Source organism: Ictalurus furcatus, chromosome 19 (assembly GCF_023375685.1).
Source record: "Ictalurus furcatus strain D&B chromosome 19, Billie_1.0, whole genome shotgun sequence".
NCBI classification, from domain to species: Eukaryota; Metazoa; Chordata; class Actinopteri; order Siluriformes; family Ictaluridae; genus Ictalurus; species Ictalurus furcatus.
In genome coordinates, this window is record NC_071273.1 from 18368389 (window position 1) to 18395441 (window position 27053).

Genomic DNA, 27053 nt, shown 5'->3' on the forward strand with positions numbered 1-27053 from the left:
ATGTTATTGGCAGTCATACACACACTAGTCACGGAATAATTTTTGTTTGACTCTATCATTGTATCCCACTTTTATACTGGGATTTACCAAATATGTGTAGTATTTTGTGTGCTCGCTTGTTTATCGGTTCTAAAGTTGCATAACTAGGGTTTCTTGAAAACTACACAATGGAGACAAACAATGTTGTGCAAGTTAGGTTGTACTTATTCATGACGCATCTGACTGCTTTATTCCGTTCTTAAGAATTGAACCCTTGATGGCTTGTCGCCAAGAAGCGTAAAGACACTACAGGTGTGACGCAAACGCTTAGGCTTGTCTTGATTTACAGTTTTGTAAGTGATTTACTGCTCCTAAATCGTATGCCTGGCTCTCTTGTACATCCCCTTATAGCTCAACATTCTCAGTGTTCAGAGTGTCACGAAAGAAAAAACCTAACAGCTCTTGAATTAGATGAATTAGATTTATAAGGGTAATCGTGTCAGTGGAAATGCAATGAAGTAACTGAAACGTCCTCAGTCCTCTGTTGTAAAATGACATTCACTGGCAGTTCTGTTTGACTTCAACAACAGATAATAAGTGTTTCTTTTTGTGCAGTAAACCACAATGGTGAGTGTGTTCATTTACGAGGCCGTCGTTGTTGAGAAGCGTCCAGCGGTTGAGCTGTTATTTATTCCAGCATACATTAGAGCTTCATTAATGTAAATAGCCAACAGGCAGGCGGGCTCGTGGGCGAAAACATGATCGAACAGTCAAAGAATTCTCTTATTATTGCTCACGACAGACATGAGGCAATTTCCATATAAAATCCTTGGGCCCCTGAAAACCCACCGCTGCCAACCATGCAAGGACCAATTAGAGCCAAGGCAGTCGAGCTGCTGACCTCACGGATGTGAAAGTGTTTACAGCAAAGGCTTCTGAGCACCGCTCCAGGTTATGAGCTCATCCGGTTATGGCTAGGCCGAGCTAGAACAGATCACATTCTTCAGGTTGGTCGTAAATGCTCACGCGAAGCCACGCTGATGGATCACCTTGCAAGCCATGAAACGGGCGAGTGCTAGTCAGAGGCCGCACCGAGACGGTGGACCTGAGCGAGTCACGGCCGTGAGTCACGAAGCTTGCCATCTGTTACAAGAGGACAGACAGAAGGAGATTAGCACCGATTTAAATAGCGCCAGGGAGCAACATCCTGGAAGGGAGAGATAAATGAATGAATTTGTTTAATAGACACTTTCTTTCTTTATACTGCTGCCAGCCGACATTCTGCAGGATACTGGAAATGGAGAAGGAGAATGGGTAGAGGAATTGGTGTGTGGCACCATGCCAACATGTTTCTTTGTATTCAGAATTCACTAGAAATAAGCGTTCGACGTGGCGTTGATAGTGATATTAGAATGAACGTTTTGGAACGTGATCCGTTTGAGCACATTATGCTAAAAAGTCAACTGAGAATTTCAATTCAAAATACATTTTGGATCACATTAAAAATGACAGGCTGATTATCACACTCACAAGCTCTACACGTGTTGCTCCTGGGGTAGCAGTGGGCCTGACCCGTTCTGCTCTCTGGGCCGGCCTGGACCGTCCTAGTGCCCTGCTTCTGGAGTTCTCGTCGCTTGGGAGGCCAGTCACTGTTGCTGAGGACGGCCCCATATGGACAGTCTGGGGACACTTGGAAGCCTTGGAGATGGCACTGGACTACCACTGATGCGGCCAGTTTTGGTGCGATGTCTTGAGACGGCGGTTTGCGGTGACAGTTTTGGATTACATTTGCACAAACAGACTCATGATTTCAGCGGAATAGACTTCACGTTGAGACTGTGCTGAATCTCCTGATTACACAGTTGCAGTCTTTGTTTTATCGTATAGCACACGGTTATGGAAGAGATTTATTTATAATCACACTATCCGTTGTCACCCAGATGAGGACGGGTCCCCTTTTTGAGTCTGGTTCCTCTCAAGGTTTCTTCCTCATATCATCTCAGGGAGTTTTTCCTTGAATATGAATACATTATTCAAAGTAAACAGATCATATGTTCTACATGGACTCAAATACTGATATGAATAGGAGACGCTATTCTTTTTTTAGAAAGCTCGCCATAAAGGTTCACAAAGCAACTGGTTGAAACTAGAGATGTGCTTTGGGGCTTGTATTCTGTGGGAAGCTGGAAAAGGTATGTGAGCAGGAGCTTTTTACTTTCCTGATAGTGTGAATGAGTGGCTAGATCCTTAGATCCTTAGTAACTGCCTGGTCAGGGTCACAGTGATTTAGACTAGGATATTTTGTTTGTATTTTGGGAAATAGAACCAACTAAATTCGTTAGATATTGAGAGAATAGTGAGAGAAGGCACAAATACAAATAATAACTATGTGAGCATCATTTAAAAACAAAAACAAAACAAAACAAAAAAAAAAACAGTCCCACACAACACGATTGAAGTGATGTAGCTGAGGTTGAGGAACTGTTGGAGCCAAAATTCACACACCATGCTCACACGCTTGGCATTTCTACCTTTTTTCAGTTTTCCAGTGTTTCTGGGATTATAGTACTAGGATTTATTCAAAACAAACAAAAAAAACTTTTCAGTTCATGCAGGTTTAAATCTGTAATACAGGTAGTAATATGTGGAACAATAAACAGATACTGTGGCATTGCTTTACACCCCTAGTAAAGTACTGCATGCTGGTCGAGTTCATGGTGAAGAAGGGGTTGAGACTAGAGAACCTGGGGAAAACTCACATGGACTTAGGGAGAACATGCACTGAAACTCCACTCAGATAGTAACCCTAGCTCAGGAAGACCAGGGTCCTCAGAAAACAGTTTAATTAGATTTGTAGGTTGACATGTTTTTGATTTATTGGATTTGGATTAAACTGACCAGTCAAACAGACTAATGGCCAAATAATAATAATGGGTTGCGATTTCCACCGCTGTAACAAAAATTGAATCACACACCATGGTTAGACTCCATGGAAACCCACTTGGTTCTAAAGATGGATGGTTTTAAGGAACAGGCATTTGGGACGTTTGTGGATTGAGGGTGTAAGGGGCCAGTAGCTCAGTTTGCTGTTTACAACAAAAGGCAAAAAAAGACAGGACTCATATTTCAGATGCATATCTTACACAGATCTTTATTGTCCCTTTAATTATGTTCTCTTTATACAGCAAACAGATTTACAAGCTCACTTCAGACATCAGACATCAACACATCGTTGTATTTTACACAAACTTCTTCCTGTGACTTATTTTTCAACCCAACATTCGCTTTTGCCTTTCTTTCCACATGCTTTTCATCTTTCCTGGTAAACAACCCACACTGGCTTTTCACCAATGCATCCAACATTCGTGCTTTGTTCAGGACACTACGATGAAACACAAGCGAAAACTGTGATTAAGCGCAGTATCTAGAATTCAAGTCTGACTCTTCTTCCTCAGAATTCTTATAAAACAACATATCTTAAACCCTCATACAACATTCCTTGCCAGCGATTTCAGTGAACTCTCTTCTTTTTATACACAAGCATTTACATGCCATTGTACAAGTAAAGCTCCATGCAAGATGCTACATTGAAAATTGATCCGTTTCCTGTCGGGAGTTAGCTTTCTTAAAAAAGAAAAAAGCCAACATGGCTCAGTTTCAATTTTACGTGAGTAAAATAAAATTAAAAAAAAAAAAAACCACATATCCTGATCTTGACAGTGTAAATCACAATTGCACTGTGATTTCTTTTGGTTTTCAAGAAGAACAAATGGACTTATATTAATGTTTTTTGTTTTTTTTTTCCAAATCATGTACAATCCATACAGCAAAGTATCATATATATTGATATTCATTTAAGAGGAATGTACTGAAATTCAGCTCTTCCAGTAGTTTATTTTGATCGTTTCTTTTCTTCGTGGCTGTTCTTTTCCCTTATTGCTGCTTTTGCGTACACTCCATTTTTCAGCTGAACGCTACAGTGCTGTTTCAATGAAAATAAAAACAAACAAAAAAGAGCTACAGTAAATTTCTGATTGAGAATATATATATATAAAATAAAAAAGGTACCATTTAATTACAAACCAAATTAATAATACAATAATGCCAAACTAACGGTAAACAGGGCTGTGATCTCATGCTCACTCTCACACACTGGTCACTGAGTGAAAGCGGATGCACGTGTGTAAAACACTTCTTGAGACACATGCAGTTAACCCTCGAGAACACCGCATCTCCCTGGTCCGGATTCGCTCCCCATGGGTCGGCTTAGCGTGTATTAAAGGGGATATAGCTGCCATTGAGGACAGAAACACAAAACACTGCTGTGGAACCAGAGGGTTCCAACACACACATAAATACAAGTCCACTCTGGGATGAGCTTCTAGTCCATGTAGAGCCTGAGAGCTCTCTACACCATGGTTTCCTTCCTCTTGCCCAGAGAGCAGAGTATGCGCTTGTCCTTTTTAGATTTCCTTGGCGAGCTAGATGACGAGGATGATGAGGATGTTGAGGATGAGGACGATGATGTTGAGGTGGTGGAAGGTGTGGGGCTGGGAGGCTCGTGGCTTTGAGGCTGGTTCTCGTCCGTCTCCTCCATGTGGACGGTTGTGGAGGCTGTGGAGGAGCGGCGATGGGAGCAGGTGTCGGTGGAGGCGTCGCTCTGGATGACGGACATGGCACTGCGCAGGCAGTTAAGCCACTGCTGCTTGTGAAAGATGTCGTTGACTTGAAGTGTGTGAGACTGACCCTGCATAGGGTCCTGGAAACGCACACGAAAGATGTTCTTGGCTGTAAGAGGACAGAGAATAGTGTTAAAATGAACAAGTTTATATCCGTCGAGCAAGCTGGTACGCCTAAAACAGCTCTGATAAGAGAACGGAGGCAAAGCTCACCTTTGTCAGAATTGCTGAAAGCCCCTCTGAACGAGCCGCCCATGCGCACGTCTCCGTCCTGCAGGTCCTCCAGCACCAGGTCCTGAACTGGAATGGGCTGACGGTACACCTGGAAACACTGGCGTTCGTTCCGCATCACTGGCCGCGTCAGCACCAGCACTTCCGTGAACAGGAACACGTGCAGTTTCTGTAGAGGAACGCACCGGTTTGGTTAATGACTGTTGGACGTATTGGCTCGTCTCTCGGACACAGATATCACGAAAAGAATGAATCATAGATCCAAGGGTCATTTGACAGATTAGATTTGATTACTGAGCAATAAGCTTTTCTTGCAAAGAGTGTGAATGTGCGAAACTCACCGTGCCATTCTTGTTGCGCAGCTCGCCGTGGCACAGAAGGCTCTTGCACTGCTCTATGCGTGGATCTTTCTGCCTGTCGTCCAGGAACTCCAGTTTATCGATGTAGTACTGGCACTCCGACTCGCCTTTCTTCATGTTGATGTCACTTAGCACACCCTGAATAATGCTGACCTGCAAAAGTGCAAACACACACCATCATTCAAAGCTCATTCCCGAATTTCAGAGAATTCTCTCTTTATGTGATCAGCTGAACCTCTGAGTATATACTCACAGCATTTTCGAGGTTGGCAGTGTCTGGGTGTTCAGGCGGCGTGTGTCGGAGGATCTCTCTCAGCAGGAGCGGGTATTTGAACAGCCGTGAACGGGGGATGTCGAGAAAGCTCCACAGGTCCAGCTTCCTGCTGAAGGGTGACTCAAGGCAGCGCTGCAGGAAGTCCTGCACTTTTGGGTCCTGCTTTTTCTGGTCCAGAAGGGCTTTGGCTGCCAGCTGGTTGCTACAGTATGCCCGGTATGCGTTCAGTCTTGGCAGCTATAAGAGGTAATAAAGGGTCATTAATTCAAAGTCGCACTAAGAGGCTTTTATGAACACGGTGAAAGAAAGAAAAGAGAAATCACAATTCTTACCCAGTCGACTACAATCTGGCCGATCTCTCCGACTGTCCCATCCGGGCCTGTCGCTATAGCCAGCTGTACCAACAGATCTGACAGAAGGATTAAAGAAGGTGTTAGGTTCCCTGAATATCAAACACAAACACAAAGCCAAAGCCAGATGAGAGAAATGGATTGTTGTGTTCACCTTCATGAAGTGGGATGTAAGCATCCAGATCTCCAAAGATGGCAGTCAGCTCCTCTTCAGACATGATTGATAGTTTCAACATTGGGTCATGGTATGCCTGGAAATAATAATAATAATTTTTTTTTTAAAAAAGGCTCTTAATCAATTTATAACAGTCCATGCTAACATAATTCAGACTGAGTAAAAGTATAGCTAAACTCAAACATGTTACACATCGTGTTTGCACTCTCAAGTGCGAATCCACAATGAGTACCAACCTTGCGGGCGAGCTGGAGGTCCTCGATCAGGTCATGCTCTCCTCGAGACAGCTCAAATATGGCCTGCGTAATTGCAAATCAAAACAAGGTGTTACTTTAGACACGTGGTACTTTAGTCTGGCTAAACTAAATGTTTTTATTTTTCAGATACAGAATGTGCTATGGTAGTTTGCTTTGATGGCTGACTGGAAAGACTGAAACTCTCGGAGAGGCCCAAGTCTGTGCACCACAACACCTAGACTCGATTAGCTTGGTGGTGTGATGCACAGATGTGAAAATCCAGTCGAGATGCTCCATCTCCAAAAAAACAAAAAAACCCACATGTGAAGAAAGTAAGTGGGGAGGATCGGGAAATTATCCAAGCCAAAGGCCCTTAGGGTTTAATAAGTCAGCACAGTCTGATTCAGTACTGTCTCACTGGGAGACAGGGTGGATTTACTAGTCTGAGTTGTATGCTGCCATCTGTTTTCTCCTTCTCTTGCTGTACTCACCTCTTGTCTCTTTATCTCCTTCGTGGAGAAGGTTCCTTTTTGGTGCACATCAAGGGTTTCGGACCAGAGGGTGCTGTTACGGCGCTTGGGTGGTGTGGGTGCCGCAGCCTTACTGCCTGCCTTCAGCTGGGGCACGCCCGGGGAGCGCCCGTCGCCCCGCAATGAAGCCTGCAGGGTTTGACCGAAGCGCCGGACGGCCCCATTCTTCACAGGGGAGATGAAGTTCGCCAGCGAGGTGACTCGGCCCAGCGGCCGCACGCGCTTAGTACTGGGTTCCTGTGCAAGATAGAAGGGGGGGGGAAAAATTACATAAACGGTTGACTTACTTTTGAAACAAAAACAATTGAGGCTCTGATGTGGCCAGAAGTCAGATACGCTCATGAAAAGAAGGCATGACTAGTCATGGGACATTTTCCCCAAAAATCCACAAGCTAGGAGGGAAGGGGGAGAGCAAAAGGAGAGATTATTGAGGGGTGGATTTTGGGTCAGACTGGCTGGCGTATCCTGGGCTGCAGAAATTGGAGTCTCTAGAGGCAACAGCTGTTGGACACATCATGGGGAAGTCCCCTCAGCATGAAAGAAGCACAAAGACCTCTTTTTGCCTGCAGCCATGGAGTTCAGGGGGTCTGTAGGCATGTGAGGAATGTACAAGACCCCTGTCTCAGCTGTCCCATTCGGACTTAAAGACACACAGTTCAACAAAGTGGTCTCACACATGCTCTAACTGCCTTGTTTGTCTATTTAATTCACTTAGTTGTCTTGCTCAACTCACTTTCAGATGGGATTATGAACCGTTACTGTGTATGTGTGTCAGGGGCGAGTTGTTAGTGAGAGCAGGGGAAAAGCCCCAGGTCTGATAAACATTACGCACTTAACTTCTCTGCCCCACCCCCACACTGACCTTCTATCGTTCCTTCTCTACTCCCTCATAACCCTCCAGTGAGGCTGACGCCTCGTGTTGAGACAGGCCCCCCAGGCCTCTTGCGTGAGAGGGAGAAGCACACCTGAACCCCTGTACAAACAGCGCTACAGCCCCAAAGCCATAACAACTGGGACTCGAGCCACAAACCTTACAAACCAGAGCAAAGGGGGAAAAAAATTTCAAAGCAAAACAAACCTGACAAGGTGATTTCACACTGGCAGACCCAGCACCATTACTTTATACTATAATCACAGTCCTGAAACACTCGAGGGCTTCAGGGGCTGAAAAAAGCTCTGTGCTTATATCTTTAAAGCATGATACAGACAAATGACTATGTGTACTGTTTGAAAGGTGCTATTAAATATGGATGCCTGGCTTTCTCCCCAGAGAGGGAGAGAATGAGACTGTGTTCAGTTTGGCACAGCCAGGCTGATGAACAGATCCACCATTCAGGCTCGGACTGCTTCAAACAGCTGCAAAGCAGATTTATACTTTGCTAACCAGGACCACCAGAGGACTACTGTAATCGGCCTGAGACTAAGTAACCTGCCTCTGTTGTGGCCACTAAATGTGGGAGACCACATACAAGAGTTGTATACTGGTTGTCTCCAAGAAAAAAGCTGATGGACCACAAGGGGTTCGCCAACAAATCTGCAAATCCTTATGTTATTTACTTTTATTTTGAGATGGCTGGGTGAATTCGAATTGAATCCCAACCCGCTGGCTGAAGTTAGCACAAACCACGGCAAGGACTCCTGTGCCAGTGACACCATTGTAGACTTATTTGCAATACACAACAAGCAAGCAGACAGATGGATAGGGGATGCTATTTCTGGCTTTGCTGACTGGGACAGAACTCTTACGAGAGGGAGTTTTAGCAGGCGCTGGACTCAAAAAGTCCTCAAACTAGATTATAGTACTGAGGGTTCAGATTGTGATGGTGGTAGGGGGAGGACACTGGGGGAATCCTCTGGCTCCCCTGCTGATAGACAATTGGCTTTAAATACAGACCAAACTGTTAAAACTGCTGATTAAACAAGAAGTGGGGGTGACTTGTGAAAAAAACTGCCAGGAAGATCTGTTTCATTTCAGACAAGTTCTGAAATGCCTCATTCACAATTCTTTTCAACTTCCCGTTTAGCTTTCCTGACAAGTCAAACACTTCTCGTTCTTCAGTTCCTAATCAAACCATAAAGGGGAAGAAGAGCCCAAAGAGGTTGCGCTTATCTAATCCTGCTTCCCCGTGATGTTTGCCTTGGGACAGGCACACCTATGCCATGGACTGCTGGAATGCTCTTATTCCCAGTGTGTGTGCAGTCATGCAGCTCTGGAGGCCTCACCAGGGTCTGCTTTACCTGCTCTTCAGGTCTGCAGTAGTTCATTATAACTGCCTGTTCAGGCACATCCAGCTCATCATGGCTGACATTTTAAGCAACACCAATCAAAACAACCATCTAATCCTGCGACCAAGGACAACCTTTGTACTCCTTGTGAGTACGCACACACCTTACAGAAACACACCTGTAGCGTTTGCCAGGGCAAAGTTCTCATTCTACTGATAACATTATAGGCACAAATTACATGCAGGAAAAGAAAAAAGCGCATAAGCACTGAAACTGTATGATGTCATTTTTAACCTCTCAAGGCTCACCTCAAGTTCCTTGCACACTTGGTTCTGATAGTCTATTTTCTGTAGAGTCCGTTTGATCGGCACCACACCAGGTTCATCGTAAGCCACCATTTCTTTTAATAAAATCCACTGGTAAGGGTCTGCTATTCCCAAGAGTTATCCAGAAATGTAATCCACAAATGAGTTAAAACGTTATAAAAAAAAAAAATTTAAAAAAATCCTTTGTCCCCCCTAATACTTCATTGTCCGCCTCAGTGGCGGTGCCTAACTTCTAAACGCACACTCGGTGTGCTCGGACAATCTCTAACTTTGTTCTGGTGGACGTGGGAGGGAGTGAAATCTCAAATACTCAGAGCTGGTGTGAGGGAGGGACCAAAGAGTAAACCTCGCCCATTTTAAACAATAAGGGGTGGGAATAAGCAAAGCAACCTGAAACAGTCAGGCCCTCGAGTCTACTGTGTTGTACTTTTCACATTCAAAACTCACACAGGATTGCCAAATGTCCTCAAACATTTCCCTACAATATTCATCGAGTCACACACTCCAATGCTTCCTAAAGGCATTTTACCGGAATGTACATGTTCACATTTGCCATGAAAATTACACCTGATAATCCCGCTATGAACATTCCACTATGATAAAATTGATGTTTATGCAACCCCTTCCCAAGTAATTAACATTCAATTTGTCATCGAAGTCGGAAGCACATAAATGAGTTTATTGATATAAAAGTCGTATACAAGCAAGTGTTTCAGCATCGTTATGGTATAGCATTTTACGAGGAGAACTCATTTTTAATTAAATCTCCCATTTAGATAAGAACAAACCATTCACATTGTTGATTGCTCTAGATTAACATCACCAAACCCTTAAATACATGATCATGTGCAACCCTTAAAAAGAAAAGAAACTGTTTTCACACTTAATCGTCAACAGGTTTCACTGAGACTTGATTAAGGTGACATGTAATGTAGTGAGAGTGAGACCTGTGAGGGTAAGAGTGGATTGAAGCAGCAGTCTGAGAAGTGGTAGAGCTGTGTGTCTGTAATGAAGCAGGGAGTCGTTATCAGGTACGGGGGAAGGGAGAGATGATCAATAGAAATACCAACCAATGTGCATAGAGGTAGGGCTACACCAAACACAGCTCAATGGTCTCTCTCTCTCTCTCTCTCTCTCTCTCTCTATTGATTAAAGGAACGGGAATTGGGTCTAAAGGTAACAATAAGTTTCGCAGAACAGAAGTGAGAATCTAAACTAAGCCACACCAAAAAAAAAAAAAAAAGCAGAAGTGATTTAGATCCAGGTCCAGGCCATCTAAATCTGTGTAGAGGACATAATTGACCCCTGAGGTGTGCTGCACAGATAGCCTAAGCCTTTAGAGTATTTATTTACTACTTCTTTCTTTCCCATTCAGTGAGGACTAAGAGCTTCAGCTGCGCAAATGGACCTGTGCATTGTTAGTGTGAGGGCTTGGTGTAAAATGGGGTAAATAAGGCCTGTGAATGAGCCCTGAGCAAATGGAGAAATGGCAGTTTAGTGTCCGCTCACCCCGCTGTGTCAATAGTGAAGTGTGAAATCTTGTGTTGGCATGGGAAGCTGCTTGAGGGGTTGGGGATTTAAACTGAGAGCAGGATCTTGGCGAAGAATGCATCGATTTGCTCTCGTTTGTGGCAACGTTTTTCATCAAGTACATGACCAAGTGGCTTCTCCAACCTAGGGCGAGTGCACGCATGCAGACCGAGTCAATAACAGATCAGATCCGTATAGCCTCCAGGCTGGCGCAGAATGGCGATAATAACATGATGGTACTGTTTTGACGTGGCGTGTGACAGACGATTTGGACAGCAGACAGTGTGACCTGGTCTCTGCCTCCTGCGAGGTAACACCCAGACAGCTGGAGAAATAGGTGTGAAACACAAACATCTCGACTTTGCAGAACTACTGTGCCACACGCATGATCGAGTCACCACAGTGTAGCTCGGCAGGACCGGACAAAGCTATCCGGTGCTTCAGTCTTTGTAATCCTTTAAAAAATGCTGAACATTTTGAACTTAAAATGGTTAATCCTTCATTCTCAGGTAGTAACTACTTAATCCACCTAAATGATTAAAAACAGTAAAACAAAGTTAGGAAAAATACATCATGTCTCTCTTCCTTAAATCAATCATGGAATAATTTTTTGTTGCTAAATCATACAATACTGTTACAGTACTTTATTAATAAATGATTGAATAAACACAGAAAATGATTGGTCTGGGTCCAACAACCAGAAAGAACTCAAGCGAGCTATACTGTGTTTTAATTTGATATGGTTAACCAGAACCCTTGCAGATGTGGCACTTATGTGAATCCTAGCGACCGTCGTTTTAGCTTCATGCATCACTGCGGCTCTGACGAAGCCGGTGGAATGAAAACGTCTACGAAACTGTACGGTGCAAATTGGTTATACGCCACATATCTGGTAGACTTCGTATACATTTCTTCTGCGTAGTAAAAACCTTGCAGTGTCTAAAATGAAAAAGACTCAAAAGCTTAAGGTCTTTGCCCCTTCTGAGCTGAGTGGACTGCCGCCCTCTTCTGGAGGCCAGTTCAACTTCTAATAAAACGAGACGTTTCGTTTACTGGACATTTGTCCGTCTGAAATGAACAGGGTGTCAAAAGGACCGGCTCTTTCTCAGACAACGTTGCTTAACGGATGCAAACCTGAGACATCTGATTCAGTGTTAATGAGTCACGTATTACATCAGGGCAGACCATACTATACATACATACACAGAAAAACAGCTCATAACCATGGTAATGTTACAGGACTAGTCATGGAGGAGTGGGGATCCTACGCATAGTGCAACAGGACACCTGGTTTCAGACTGATGACTGTGTGTAACTCTTGATTTGAACAGACAGGATGAGACCATGTGTAATACAGTCAGTGGGGCAAGTCTGTACAGTATGTATAATTGTATGGAAAGCTGTAAAAATGCAGAGAATTTTTTTTTTAGTCTTTTAATCTACACCTACACGTCCCACCCAAAATATTTCTCTCCTGTTTCTACTGTTCAACGTCAATTCCAAAAAGGTTTACACACAGACCGTGCAGCTTTCTGACGAGCAATCAGGTCAGATTCTTCATATTTCCAATAAGCAGTCCTGCCTACACGATCCGGTCATGAGTCATGAAAATGAAAGCAACACACCCTGTAAGTAAGAAGCGGATGGACGAGGTGTGTTCATTATCGCCTCTATTCCTAAGTATTACAATTTAAGCTGAAGAAGAACAGCAACTGATGGAGTTTATTTCATTATCTGCCATCATCGTGCATTGTTTGAACAATATCTGGTTTTGTGATGAGATGGGGGGAAAACTATGCACTAATTGTTAATACAAAAAGTGTGCACATTAGAAATAATGCCATTTAGAGCAACAGGAATTCCAGTATGTGAGGTCTCACAGACGCTCATTTATCATCACAAAATATATATATAAAAAAACATTTTTTAAAAATCAGTCACCTGGATGTCCGGGAGAAACAGATTTCATGTCCGGGCTATTGTTTTTTTTTTTTAATTATTATTATTCGTTTTTGGTGACCAGAACGAAAAGTCTTGAACCACTGACTTTCACAAAGCAAAAGGTTTTTATTTGGTCTGCATGTTTAAATGCGCTTCATGGTGGTCTGATGCACCTCAATGTGCTACAGAGCAAGCTGCAGAATCCCAAAGCCTGCTGGGGAGGCAAGATCTGGCTGATGTAGAGCATTTTTTTACTGTGTGGATGAAAGTAGTGTGTACGGACATCAGAGAACCTTTTAAGAATCAACGGGCGTAAATTATCCAGCTGGATATGAACGGATTTAGGCGTAAATCCTTTGTACGTGCATGTTCACACAAGAATTTGGGATTCACGAAAATCCCATAAATTCGGAAGAACTTTCTTATCCTACTCCTGAGTGTATGTAAATTTACATTTAGACAACTAACTAATGTAAACCTCAATTCGTCAGCTGAGAATCATATCATTTGCGATGAGTTACTGTGTGTGATATATATATATATATATATATTAGCTTATTTATTTGAAATACACACACAAAATACATTTTTATTTCCGTTGTTTCATATATATATTATAAATAAAAAGACAGCAAGTCAACCCAAATCTATTTTAAGACAAGTAAGGGGAGTTGTTCAATTAAAATGAAAGTCCGGAGTATAAAAGTAAGATGGGTTGGAGTTTGCGCAGATGGTGGCTGTAAGCCGAGGCGATGCAAATGGTGATTTCTGCTGATTTTAATGAGTGTTTTTGATCACATATACATTACAGCACAGTGAAATTCTTTTCTTTGCATACCCTAGCCTGTTAGGAAGTTAAGGTCAGAGCGCAGAGTCAGTCATGATACAGCGCCCCTGGAGCAAAGAGGGTTAAGGGCCCAACAGTGGCAGCTTGGCAGTGCTGGGGCTTGAACCCCGACCTTATGATCAGTGACCCAGAGTCTTAACCAAAGATTTGCTTTGGATAACTGTCTTGTCCATTTTTTAAAAATATGCGCCTTTTTTTTTTTGCAGATGACTTGTTTTTAAATAGAAAAAAAAAATGTAGCTTCATTTCCTAGAGACTCCAACCTTTTAGCCAGTCTTAAACCTACACATAATCTCTGAACCTTGGACACGTATAATCTCTTTACACCTGGAGTATATGCTGGGGAAATTTTTTTAAACTTTCTTTTTCACTTTATTACATCAACAGGAATCACTGGACTATCCATTACTCAGTAGTTTAAGTGCTTGGACTTGAGAGCACACCCACAAACAGAACTGGTTGCTACCAAACAGAAGGGTTAACTAATACACCCCGCCACACTGTAAAGACACACACATATAGAATGGTCGAAATGGTCCTGACAGACATACACACTAAAATTTACACATCCTTACCACCGCATGTTCATGCTTGTTCCTATTATTCAGAGCTGTAATACATTACACAGTGTAGTGTATAGTTTAAAACTAAGCCACAGGGCATTTCACAGAACATATCTGATTTAGCAAGCGGATGCCTCCGATTTTCCAGTACGCTCAATGTTTTCTGGGAATAGCAAAGATTCGCTTTCTGATTCATCAACGCAAACCATGTATGTTTTGACATTCATAGTGGAAATCTGATAACCAGGAGTGCCAGTTATTAGTGATGTCAGTCATTCGATACACAAGTGTACGTCAGTTTACTCACTTCTACTGGCTCACAGTTCCAATACTTCTGTTTCTTAGTTCATGATTTCTGGGGGGGGGGGGGTGTTTAGTGAACACCTGCGGTGGGGTCTCCTCCTCCCCCTCAAACACACAGGAGGGTTTTGCGCATTCGAGTGTGTGTCGTGTTTGACAAAGAGGTGGGGTTGGGGAAGGTCTACAACCTGCTGTGGTGTGAGACATGGTTTTTTTGTGTTTACCATGAGGCTAAAGTAAAAAGAACAGATGTGTGTCAGTCAAAATGTGTGGTTTGAGTGTGCATGGAAATGCATGAGTGGTTTTAAGGTTTCAAATCAGAAAGAAAAAAATAAATAAAATAAAAACTCTGACTGCTTCACTGTTTTAGCATGTTAACATTAGTGTCCATGGAAAAACCCATAGAGGGAGGTAAGGACATGGAGACTACTATTAACAGAAGTAAAAAAAAAAAAAAAAAAACATTATTGAAAAATTTTAAACCATCAATAATATCAAATGCCCAGTGACAAACTCAGAGATCTCTCACCGAGAAATGAAACCAGACTGAGAAAGTGAAGACTATTGTGCCATGATGTATAATTGCTCATTGTGTTGCGTTGTGTTTTCCTGATGCGTGCATGATACAGGAACACTGCCTGTACAATTATCCTGACAGTTAGTGTTGCTATGGGTGTATAAAGACATAATCAATCCCTGTCAAAGGTTGCAAAAAAGAAAATAAAGGATCGGTGAGAGTGGAAAAAAAAAGAGAGCTGCCTACCAAACAGGTCTGTGCATCACATTTTCCTATATCGCCATATTCAGCTTTCCAAAAAACAAAAACACACACCACAATGGCAGTGAATAATCATGAAACATTTATGTCGTAGGAGAAAAAGTCTAGACATTTAATTTAGTTTATAACAACTTCTCGTCATTGCATCTGCAAATAAACATGATTTTATCAGGCTCTAACAGCGTCATTTCTTAAAATGGTCATAGTGTTAAGATAACCTACAGTGTAAAACAGAAAGAGAGAGCGTTCTCTCTCTCCAACATCTTATTACATGCGAGGTTTTTTTTCCCCAGCGCAGACTCAGCATTTATGTTCTTCCTTAGCCTGAGAAGCTGTTTGATAAGTCACCTAATTTAGTTCCAGTTAAATTTCTCTGTGTAGTAATAATGGGCCCCAAGCTGTTTCTGGATAACTAGATTACGCGATTTACTTCTTGTGTCTTTCGTCAGATATACGTCTTGTTCATGTTGAGACTTGATTTGCGTTTGTTAGATGCATCAGGGCATTAATGAGCTTGTTCAGGATACCACTGTCCTATAGTGTCCCCTAACTATCGCCAATTGGCAAGAGTATCGCTCATGGCTTTAGAAGGGTGTAGACTGCTGCGACGCTGACTCTGGGAAATAAAGAACGGGATGTGGCCAGAAATACCGTCTACACAGCCCTGTTAAAATTGCAGGTTTTTGTGATGTAAAAAAAAAAAGAAACCAAGATAAACCATGTCTGATCTTTTTCCACCTTTAACCTGACTGCACGTGTCATATACACGTTACATCATTACAGAAAGAAAAAAAAAAAACCAGAAGCAGCTATTCGCTAACATTAAGTCCGTTTTTTTTACTTAACTCTCCATAGACACGGTTAGTAATGCTTGCAAAACTGAATCTGTTTGGTAAGCATGGACAAAGAGAAGCTATAAGGCAACAGAGAAAGATGGAAGGATGAAAGATAGGGTTGGTATCCTATCAAAAAAAAAAAAAAGACTAAAAGCAAACATATTATAATTTTTGTCGATCTTAAAAGGTGCAGATGCCATATTTTCTGAGAGACATTTAAAATGTCAAACTTGATAGCCACAGTGATAGGTGGAATATAATCGGCAATTCCTGATACTATCGTCAATTGTCTCAAGCCTCACACACACACACACACACACACACACACACACACACACTCACCTTAAAATCAAAGCTGCACAGACTGACCGCATCTTCATCCTTCTCTCTGCGTTTCCGTTTCTGTGGAGAGACAAAAGGCTGTTACAATTCAATAACCACAGACTTCGTATAGAAAGCCTAAATATTCTCACTACCAAATAAACACAAAAAAAGTGTTTCCCCCAATATACACTCTCACGACTGTGAAAAGAAACAAGGCTGAACTCTCTCTTGCATTCATTCGCTGCCTGCCGTGTCAGACGTGATGGCCTGAAGGCTGGCTGGCTGCTCAAAGCACACAGTACTGAGGTTTACAATGTCCCACAAGGAGGCCCATCAAACTCAGGAAGGCCATCATTACCCCCAGGAGACTTTAGCATCTGCATACGTAAATGTGTACGTGTGTGCGTGGTGAAAATCAGCAGGTGAAAAGTGTAACCTGCATTGTGTGTGTGTATGCTCCTGGTTCACTTCAGGAAGTCATTCCACAAAGACAGGCAGTCATGACAGTTTAACAGGTGACCCGCTTACAACTTAATGAACTTACAGAAAAAGGACACACCTCCTCCTCAAACTTCTGAGAGCACACAAAGGGAGAGGCCCATAACACTACATTTGTCCAAGGCCCAAATCTCGAGCTTGTATGTCCCATTTGCGAGTGCAGCATTAACACCAAGCCATGTGTGGGTCTGAGCTGAGCAAAACCACGGCCAGCAGACTGCAGCTGAAGGGGAGCTTCAACTTCTTGATAAAATGGGAGGTTGTGGCTCAGGTGGTAGAGCGGGTTGTCCACTAATCGTAGGGTCGGAGGTTCGATTCCCGGCCCACGTGACTCCACATGCCGAAGTGTCCTTGGGCAAGACACTGAACCCCAAGTTGCTCCCGATGGCAAGTTAGCGCTTTGCATGGCAGCTCTGCTACCATTGGTGTGTGAGTGTGTGCGTGTGAATGCGTGAATGAGACACAGTGTAAAGCGCTTTGGAACCGCTAAAGTTAAAAAAGCGCTATATAAGTGCAGACCATTTACCAATTGATTTCAGTATAACTTAGGACAGTGGTCCTCAAAGTGGGGGCCATGAAGCACAGCCAGGGGTTTTATGATTTTTCACGAGCTCTTGTAGTGAGGAGTTTAATCCGAACCTCAAGAACTCAAAAACGAGTCCATAATGTATACATAATGTAAACTTGGACGTGATGTGTTCTGTTGGTGGCAATTTCAGGATTTAAATAAATTCCAATAAATAGCTAAAATATTGTACACAATATTGGAATAGCTAGATAATGTTCATAATCCAGGGTCCATGACTATTCATTTACAGTTATAGAGGTTGTTGGCAGCTAAAAAACATTGTGAACATCTAACATGGAGGACTAAAACGTGAGTTTAAAAAACTATTGCCTCATGTTCACACTAAGAAATAACAAAAGCATTCAGTTCTATGTGCATGCCCAACATGGTGAGTGAATTGAGATTTTCTTGATTCATGGTAAGTGAATTGAGATTTTCTTGATTCTGCAAATGCGCTACGACACTGTAAAGTGACGAAGGTGAACGATTGGCTTGAACGACTGCTCTGACCAATCCTATGCCGTGTGACCTCTGGTGTTTCTTCATTTCCCCACACACAACTTCAGTTCCTACCTGGAATTAGTTCCCATTTAGTGTTTGATTCAATAAAATGGAAGAAAAACTGTGGTTTCGTCTTATCCCGTCATATACCTCTTATTAAATGTAAATAGAGACAATAGAAAGGGAAGGGGGGGAAAAAAAAAAGCTTGGATGGAAGCAGCAGAGATCTTTGGTGCCCCAGGTAAGTGTTTAACTATTCAGCTCCAGAAGTGTTTTCATTTCGTCTACTGCCATTTCTCATCAGTACAAACCCACAAGCCACACCAACAGCAGTCACTACAAGAGACAAACTACAAGTAAGTAGTTGCTGACTAGTGTGAAAATAGGGTTATTCCAATCAACCAAGTCTACAACTTTCAATGCATATTGGTTTGCAAGTAACATTTCTTTCACGCAAAAAATGCCAGTGCGGTGGACAAATAGTGATCTGGTTATCTTTCATTAGGCATTCACTGTTAACAGCTCTGTAACGCACGTGTAATTAGCTGTGATAAATGACAAGCTCATTTAGAAAAATCTCCATTCAGAGACAATAGAGAGAATTAATCAGGCCTGTGATGAAAAGGCTTAGTTTGTACTTAGAAAAGGTTAGAGGAGTTAGAAACGGGTGATTTGCAGTCCAAATCAACAGAAACCAGTGTTGAAGGTCTTTAATGGGGAGGGGCCATGATGTTATCTGGGTGAGAGTCAACAGATTACTTAACACCAAAGAAAAAGCTAGAAACAGTCTTTACTGTTGCATACCATAAACATATGTGAATTTCAACCATTTAGCCCATTACTGACTTTAACGTAGTGACTTAACTTTGTGTAAGGCATCTCTAACCTTAAATATGCTGCCTAACTCCAACTTCAACCTGAGCTTAATCAGAAACCTCACCATAACAGAAACCAGTTACACACTGTGCAGACTATGGAAAAATAAAAGAGAGGGTGATCAGTGCTGTGGACCGCCACACTAAAATGGAAAGGAAAACAGTGCAGAGTGCCCTGTGGCCTGAATATACAACATGCCTGATAGATATTTTTACAGGAACATCTGCTGACAGAAGGTATTCTGGCATCCCCTCCCTTCACAAACGTAGAGGAGCCCACTGTTTGTTTTGATTTAATTTCAATTTTCCACTCAACTGAACTTGGTAAGGAAAGAAGCTAGCACATTAGCAGTTGGAAATTCTCTGCAGAAACAGAAATATTTAGGCTGCATAAGACGACTAGCCTAAACTGTGCTCATTAAAAGGGAATCACTCTACAGAAAGATGTCGGTGTCATCCCGCAGCTTAGTTAGGCAACACTATTTAAAAAAAAAAAAAAGTTTAAAAAAACAAAACCTAATTATATAAATATTAAACTTGTGGCTTTAAAGGAAAACTCTTAAATATAATGGTATTATTGGTGGTTTATGTGGAAGTGGTTAGGATGTTGGACTTTTGATTGGAATGTCAGGAGTTTAAATCCCAGCACTGCCAAGCTGCCACTGCTGGGCCCTTGAGCAAGGCCCATAACCCTCAACTGTTCAGTAGTATATATATATATATATATATATAATTAAAAAAAAGAAGAAGAAGAGATAATTGTAGGTCGCTCTGGATAAGGGCGTCTGCCAAATGTCACAAATGTAAATGTGTTTAGATAAACTGTTTCAGGTTTCACTGTTTGCGCCTAAAAACAAAAGGAACAGGAGCTTCTTTTCTCGCTCTTCGTTTTCAGCACCGTCCTCTTGTCCATGTTAATGGGAAATACAGCATAGAAGTAGTGGAGACAGCAAACACTGTTATAGCGATGCAGCTATAGGACACAGCTTCGCGGAGTTACAGCAGCGATCTATGAGATGTCGAGCGTGATAGCACTGATGGCGATAGTAGTCTGAGAGACCAAAGGACTAAAGCTCTGTTGCATCACTCTCTTTAGGTAGAGATGAAGTGGTACCCGGAAGTCAAAGGGTACATTGTGGGTAATGTAGGAAACCATAAACCAGAGTCAAAATATACCAACATGTCAATGAAATATGTTTAAAACTGGGGGGAAAAGTCAACTCAGAATGTCACTACTAAATAAATCTTGGACCCCACTGAAGATCACATGTTAATTACATAGATTAATATGCATGTTCACAATTTGAGTTTGCGTGTTTTGGGGGTTTCCTCTGGGTACTCTGGTTTCCTTCCCCAGTCCAAAGACAAACGACCGATGATCGGTTTTACCGATATTTAAGCATTTTTCCATAATCGGATATCCATTTTGTAATATCGGCTCTACCGATAAATGGTGCCATCTTGTGGCCGTTGTGAGAATTGCACGCAGAACCGCCATTGCAGCACTGCATCTGGTTTATTCATTTATTTATTTTTTAGATTTGTTAGAATTATTTTTATGTGCTTTATTTGTTTACATTATCAAAGCTTTTATTTAAAAAAAAAAACACTTTAGTAACAGTGCACTTATTTTTTGCACTCTTAAGATCCCTCTGTGTATTGGTGTATAAATATGAGTTGTTTTGTTTTATATGGAAGGAGGAAGTGAAATTGACAAAATTGTTTTAAATAACGATTTGTTAAGTTCAGTGGTGTTGTCATCACTGTGTCAAAAACAGAAGTAATACAGTAAATAAATATCTGTTCTGCATATTGGTTATCGGGCACATAAACATGCAAATAATCGGTATCGGTTATAAAATTATTATTATGTTTTTTTAAATCAATATCGGTTGATCTCTAGTTGTCTGGCATCTCTAAACTGTCTGCCGTGTGTGAATGGGTGTGTGTGTGTGTGTGATTGTGCCCTGCGATTGGTTTCTCACCCCGTCCAGGGTGTCCCCCGTCTTGTGCCCCGGGTCCCTGGGATGGACTCCAGGTTCCCCACAACCCTGTGTAGGATAAGTGGTACAGAAAATGGATGGATGGATGGATACAGCCATCCGTTGCTGTGAGCCAAGGGTGTAAAATTGGTCATGCTCTTTGGGTGGGAGTAATGGCTTTATCCCCTCTCTCCCCATCGATCACTTCCCTCTGAGTGTCATGCTGTACACAGCAAGAGCAGAAAAGATGTGTTGGCTAGCTTTTCGGAGGAAGCACGAGTGAGCTGTCCCTGGCTGATCAGCGTCATACGAAAAGAAAAAAAAAAACTTTTCTGTCTCGAACACAAACAAGCTCCTCGGTTTTCAATGACAGCAAATCTCCTCTCCTCCTCTTGTCATTTTGCTCATACTTAAGAGTAAGGTTTTGTGTGTAGTTTGGAACAGCTCAGGAAAACCCAGGGAATCTCAACATTATAGACACGCCAAGGCCATCTTTCAAACAAACTGGCCAAGGAAACCAGTGAAAACACATTATTCTGTATTTGCCCTGAGGCTTCCCATTCTGCTTTAAGTCAGGCCATGGATGTGTGCCCACATCAAACTCGCTCCCTCCTTCACCTTGGCGCAGAGATATTTCAAAAAGGACAAGGTGGGTTATGTGAAACTTTTACCAAAATACGGTTTTGAAGGTGAGATAATGAATCACCAACTGGAAGCTTAATGAGCGCCATGTGTTCATCTGATGAGCTAATACGTGTACGTATTCAGGGGGGGAGAATACCTTTATATCAAAGCAATCATTTGGCACAGGATGAAGAACCCGCTTCTCTTCCTCTCCCTCCGATTCGCCTCGGAGGAATGATGGCTAGAGTTTCACTTGGCCTTCATAAACGGTGGAATTCACCCGGCCTCTTTGTTTCCTTTCTAATCGTGCCTCTTACGCTCTGTTCTCAATCAGACACCAGTTTACATTTACTTCAAATGGCACTTAACTGATCCAGGAGGAATGGGAGCTTTGTACATTCTCTTATGACGGTGAGAGGCAGCGCTGGACAAAGGAAGGCTTGAGGTATCGTAGGATCAGATGTTTATCTGCAGCAGCTGGCCCACAGTCACGCAAAGGCATTTGAGCTCATATGAAGGGATTAACCTTGCCTAATGTAGTAGTCATCATAGCTATTGTAAAACAAGAAAGCAAATCTTCACTAAAACAAGTTGCATGGTGGGGGGGGTCTGATGACCTTAAGGTGTCATTGATATATAAACTATGAAATGTATATATAGTTATACCATGTTTTTTACTATTCAACCTGAAGTATCTATGGAAATAAAGCACTGATACAGGTATCAAGTAGGGATGTGACTAATAGACATGTGACAACATCGGTAATACAGGTATGGGGGGGCTGCCCACCCGATTATGAATGCCCGTGCGTGTTTCACTTTTGAATTAGCAGCAATTCGGGGGGGACGGGGGAACACGTCCAGTTTTTAAATGTAACTGAACTAAATGATTTTTATTGGTATAAAATGGCAAAATGGCAAAATGACAGTGGGGGGCGGTGCCGCGGTGGGAAAGTGATGTAATCAGTGTGTGGCCCCAACACCGGGAACACCGGCTATCGCAGCAAGCCTAATCTCAAGTTGCTTAAAAGTCCACCATGTTCTACGCTTTCCACTGTTCTTTTAATATGGACTAATAACCATTAAAAATGATGGTGCCAAACTGAACAATGTTAAATAACTGATGAACTTTACTCAAGATTAATAATTCCCATCCCAGTGGATTTATTATCATTCTACACTGTGGCACCTGTGAAGATTCTACCTGAACCCTTCACATCTTCAGACTCGGAAAGTTAAACATGACGATATAAAATTATATTATGTTTATTATGAGGTCATTACTAAAACATGTGCAGAGTTAAAATCACACGTTTCTTCTCCAATCTCCTCATTTATATAGCTGTAGTTTATAATAATCGTTTCTGTTTATAGTCATGGTTCTCAAACTGGGGTCCGTGATGGAGAGCCAGGGGGTCTGTAACACAATTTTTTTTTTTTTTATCATCACAAATTTTGGAAACTCATCATTATAAAAGTTAGGTCATGTCTATAAATAATGTCAACTGAATCTTATAACAATTTAAAATTAAAATGGGTCGCGTGGGTGGAAAGTCCTCTGGCTTCAATAAATAGCCAGAATATTCTTTCTTACTATTATACAACAGTTAGTTCCGGTCCACTAATCTGATTGGTCGAGCAGGGTTCCAAGAGTGCTTGTATTTATTATAACCTCTCTGAGACGTTTCACTGTGCATCACTCCGCTTGTCTGTTTTCACAACGTAAAATCCCACTAAAGCCGTACTACAGTAGAGTTAGAAACATCATCGGTGGACATGCCAAAAGATACATTTTTATATAAAAGCTCATCAGATGAAGATGAAAAGGAAGAAGGGAAGCTAATTTTACCAAATGCACCATTAATAGGAATTTACAGATCATTGTGAGTTAGCCAGCCAGCTAGTTGACGGGCTATAAAGTGAGTGTGGCTTCTTTGGGCTCTATTTCTGAATGGACAGAGCGTCCATTCCATACATCTTCTTTACCGCTTATCCTACATGGTTGCGGGGAACCTGGAGCTTATCCCAGGGAGCATGGGGCACAAGGCGGGGTTCACCCTGGACAGGGTGCCAATCCATCACAGGACACAATCACACATCCATTCATACACTACGGTGACTTTGGACATGCCAATCAGCCTACCGTGCATGTCTTTGGACTGGGGGATGAAACCGGAGTTCATGGAGGAAACCCCTGTATCACGGGAAGAACATGCAAACTCCGCACACACAGGGCAGCAGCGGGAGTCGAACCCCCAACCCTGGAGGTGTGAGGCGAACGTACTAAAAATAAACAAATTATTTGGCCATACTGTGTCCAACATGTCAGTTACGCGATATAATACTGGGCCGCCTAAGGCCCAATCACAGCTGTGCCGATATTCAGTATAAGCACACAATTACGAGTGCGATATTGCTTCTATACAACAGTTTTACAAATAAGAAATTAACACTGAGTAACTGATATTCAGTATAACAGCACTCCTGCGATAATGTTTAAGAACCCTTGTGTTGTATGTATGGGGCACTCTAATGGCCTTTTGCAGTGTTCTAGTCAAAGTTCAATGCTGTAATAGGTACAAAACAGAAACCCTCGTTAGTGACGATATTAACATGAAAAGCATAAAGTCTGAAATGTTAATGCAGCACATACACACAGACAGGCTAGAGAGTTTAGTCTGTTACCAGCTGGAACAGGAAAAGAGGACGGCTAATAATCTAATGCTAGAAGAGCAAACCCAAGGAAGAGCTGCACGTGAGGATGAACAGAACAGCACTGTCAACACGGAACAGGAAGAGCCACTCTGAAACTCCACAACAGCTTCCCCAGTTGTGCACGCACACATACGTGCACACACACACACACACACCAAGAGACACTGTTTACATCAGGAGGAGAAGAGATTAGAAGTGCTCTTTGCACTAAACCCATAAACACACACTGTGACAGGCTTTATAGTCTCTTCATTTTGTCCAAAAGCCCTGCGAGGTGTTGGGTGACAAGTGGACCACTTTATCCATAAAAACATGTCTCCTAGCTTTCGAGGTTGATCTCCACTAAAAATACCTCGCACACACAGTGCAGAAATATCCATGTGGAATGTCAACTACTCTTCACAATAGCCATTCTAGGGCTCGTACTATGAAAGACGATCGTTTACTCACCAAAGTGAAGTCCCAGTGAGGGCCGGGTGTAAGAAAGGCGAAAGAACTTCCTCTTCTCAAAGCAGGCCTGTGGCAAACAAAATGAGAGTCATGAAATAAGAGCAACTGTTAAAAACACAAACCGCTATTTACGTATAACCGATTTCAAAACATAAATCCTGCAGGTTAGCGCAAGCAAAAGAATACTAATCCTGACTCGAAGGTCATACGCTGATAATTTTCTTAGAACCAAAGTGCGCCGACCTTAACAGAGACAAATACAGGACATCCTGAGGTGCACATGCAGTACATAAATAATTACTAACAATATATTGTGCCAGGACTAAAATCCCAGAGATACTTTGGGAATAATTACATTACCAGATCTAGCAGTTTTTTGTGATTGCTGCAGCCAAAATGTTTGATTTTGCTGCAGCTATTTTGTGTGAAGTTTTTTCGAATTGGCGAAATTGCAGTTGCAGGAAATTGTTTCGCACGGTCTTTCACAGCGATGTTTGTTGGTAAATGAGACCTTTTAGCTGTACTTGTCTTCGATGCACATGAATCGAAGAGGGCTTTGGCTGAATGCATGTTGCGATGACGTCCATGATGCGTCTTAAACCAAATCTGCAGTTACTCTGAAAAATTGCAAGCTCCTGCGAATACTGTGGAGTTTCCTTGCTTGTGTTCATTTGTGCGATCTGATCTACCCACGTAAAACTAATCCAGTCCGAATAGTCCTCATGTCTACACGGTCATCCCCATCACCAGAATTCATTTACACTATACTTATAGGACACCTGACCATCACAGCCATATGTGGTTCTTCCCTAAAGTGTAGCCATAAACTTGGAAGCACACAATTGTATGGAACGTCTTTGTACGCTGTAGCAGTGCAATTTCCCTTCACTGAAACCAAGAGACCCAAACCTGCTCCAGCATGATAACTATCCTGTACACAAAGAGAGCTCCATGAAGACATGAACTGCCAAGGTTGGAGTAGAAAAACTCGAGTGTCCTGCACAGAGCCCTGACCTCAACCCCACTGAGCACCTTTGGGATGAATTTGAACGCCAACTGCACACCAAGCCTCCTCGCCCAATATTAATACCTGACCTCAGTAACGCTCTTGTGACACGAATCCCCACAGCTATGCTCCAAAACCTAGTGGAAAGCCCTCCTAGAAAATAGGAGGTTATTCTAACAATAAAAGAGGAATAAATCTGGAATGGGTTGCTCAAGAAGTACACATGGGTCTGAAGGCCATATATGTGTTCATTGCCCTTAGTCACGTAAGGCATGAACTTGTTCGTCATACACTATTACATTACCTTAGCAACCATTTATTCTGCCTAGTCAGGTTTCTGGGCAACAAAAACAAGAAACTGTCTAGCAGACTGGAGCTTTTACTTACCCTGTGGACTAGCTAATGAACTGGTCATCCATTCACACCAGAGTCATGCATCTGCATTCCTCCATTCCTATAAGTTAATATCAAACACACGTTACGTACCACACCCCGAGCCTGGTGTAGCGCTGCTTTCCATGATGCTGCATCTTCAGCTGATGGTTGCAAAAGCAGGCGGAGAGGAATGAAGCTGTCAAACATGAGCCATCGCACCAACTCTTAATCCCCTAGCTTCTGCACTCATTCAGAGGATCCAGTGCTCCACGTCTTCTCCTCCTAATTCCCTCTCTTTGTCCGAAAGCAGCGCAGCTCTTTATTTGGGGCCTGGAAACAACTGTGCATGCGGGGTCATGTTGACACAGATAACGAGTCCTTTTTCAGCTGCACAGGTGAGAACCCCCTCCCTAACATACTGAAACATTCTTGCATTCATCAGCTAATCTGCAGTGTGTGAGTGAGTCTGACCGGTGCTACCACCCACGGACTCCATCTGAGTGGATCACTTCAACCACAGTGCAAGTATTGACTTTTTTATTACAGATAACAGTTAGGGCTCGGGAACTGTCTCCGTTGTTCTTAGATGTTCCTGTGGTACATCTACATTATCTATGTAAATCTACATTAAAGACACCCTGAAACAAAAAAAATGCCCTTTGTAACTGTAATTACTTCACATCCCTGGCTTTTATGCAATAAAAGCTTTGCACCAGGGTTGTACAGCTGATTATTTTAACTTCCTCAGTTAATTACGACATAATTAACCAGGACACTGCGTATTAGCACTAGCCATGTAGCTGGAACATTAGACATTATAAATTCATTAATAAGTTTATGTTACACCAATTACTTTCCTTCAAATATGGTATTTTAAAGCTCCGTAAATCAAGTTTCTTATTTTGGCACAAAGCATTACAGGCCTGCCATAGCTTGAGGGTTAAGACACTGGCCTTCTGATCAGAAAGTCATGAG

At 42.3% G+C, this 27053-nt stretch overlaps 1 protein-coding gene across 2 annotated transcripts in view; it reads right to left on the minus strand.

The window, feature by feature from the left end:
* Positions 1–3021: 3021 nt before the first annotated feature.
* The window catches only part of net1 (neuroepithelial cell transforming 1), a 29477-nt gene continuing 5445 nt past the window's right edge, over positions 3022–27053 (minus strand). Inside the window, exons 2-11 of one of the 2 annotated variants that reach the window (XM_053649971.1) lie at positions 24698–24764; positions 16503–16562; positions 6775–7050; positions 6284–6346; positions 6027–6123; positions 5855–5931; positions 5502–5759; positions 5231–5401; positions 4872–5058; positions 3104–4767 (exon numbers count right to left, since the gene is read on the minus strand). In XM_053649971.1, coding sequence (XP_053505946.1) covers positions 4388–4767; positions 4872–5058; positions 5231–5401; positions 5502–5759; positions 5855–5931; positions 6027–6123; positions 6284–6346; positions 6775–7050; positions 16503–16562; positions 24698–24764 — 1636 coding nt within the window. In that variant the 3' untranslated portion in view covers positions 3104–4387. Of the gene's footprint in view, positions 4768–4871; positions 5059–5230; positions 5402–5501; positions 5760–5854; positions 5932–6026; positions 6124–6283; positions 6347–6774; positions 7051–9347; positions 9931–16502; positions 16563–24697; positions 24765–27053 lie in introns of those variants that run through there. The other variant, XM_053649970.1, reaches the window with a different exon arrangement.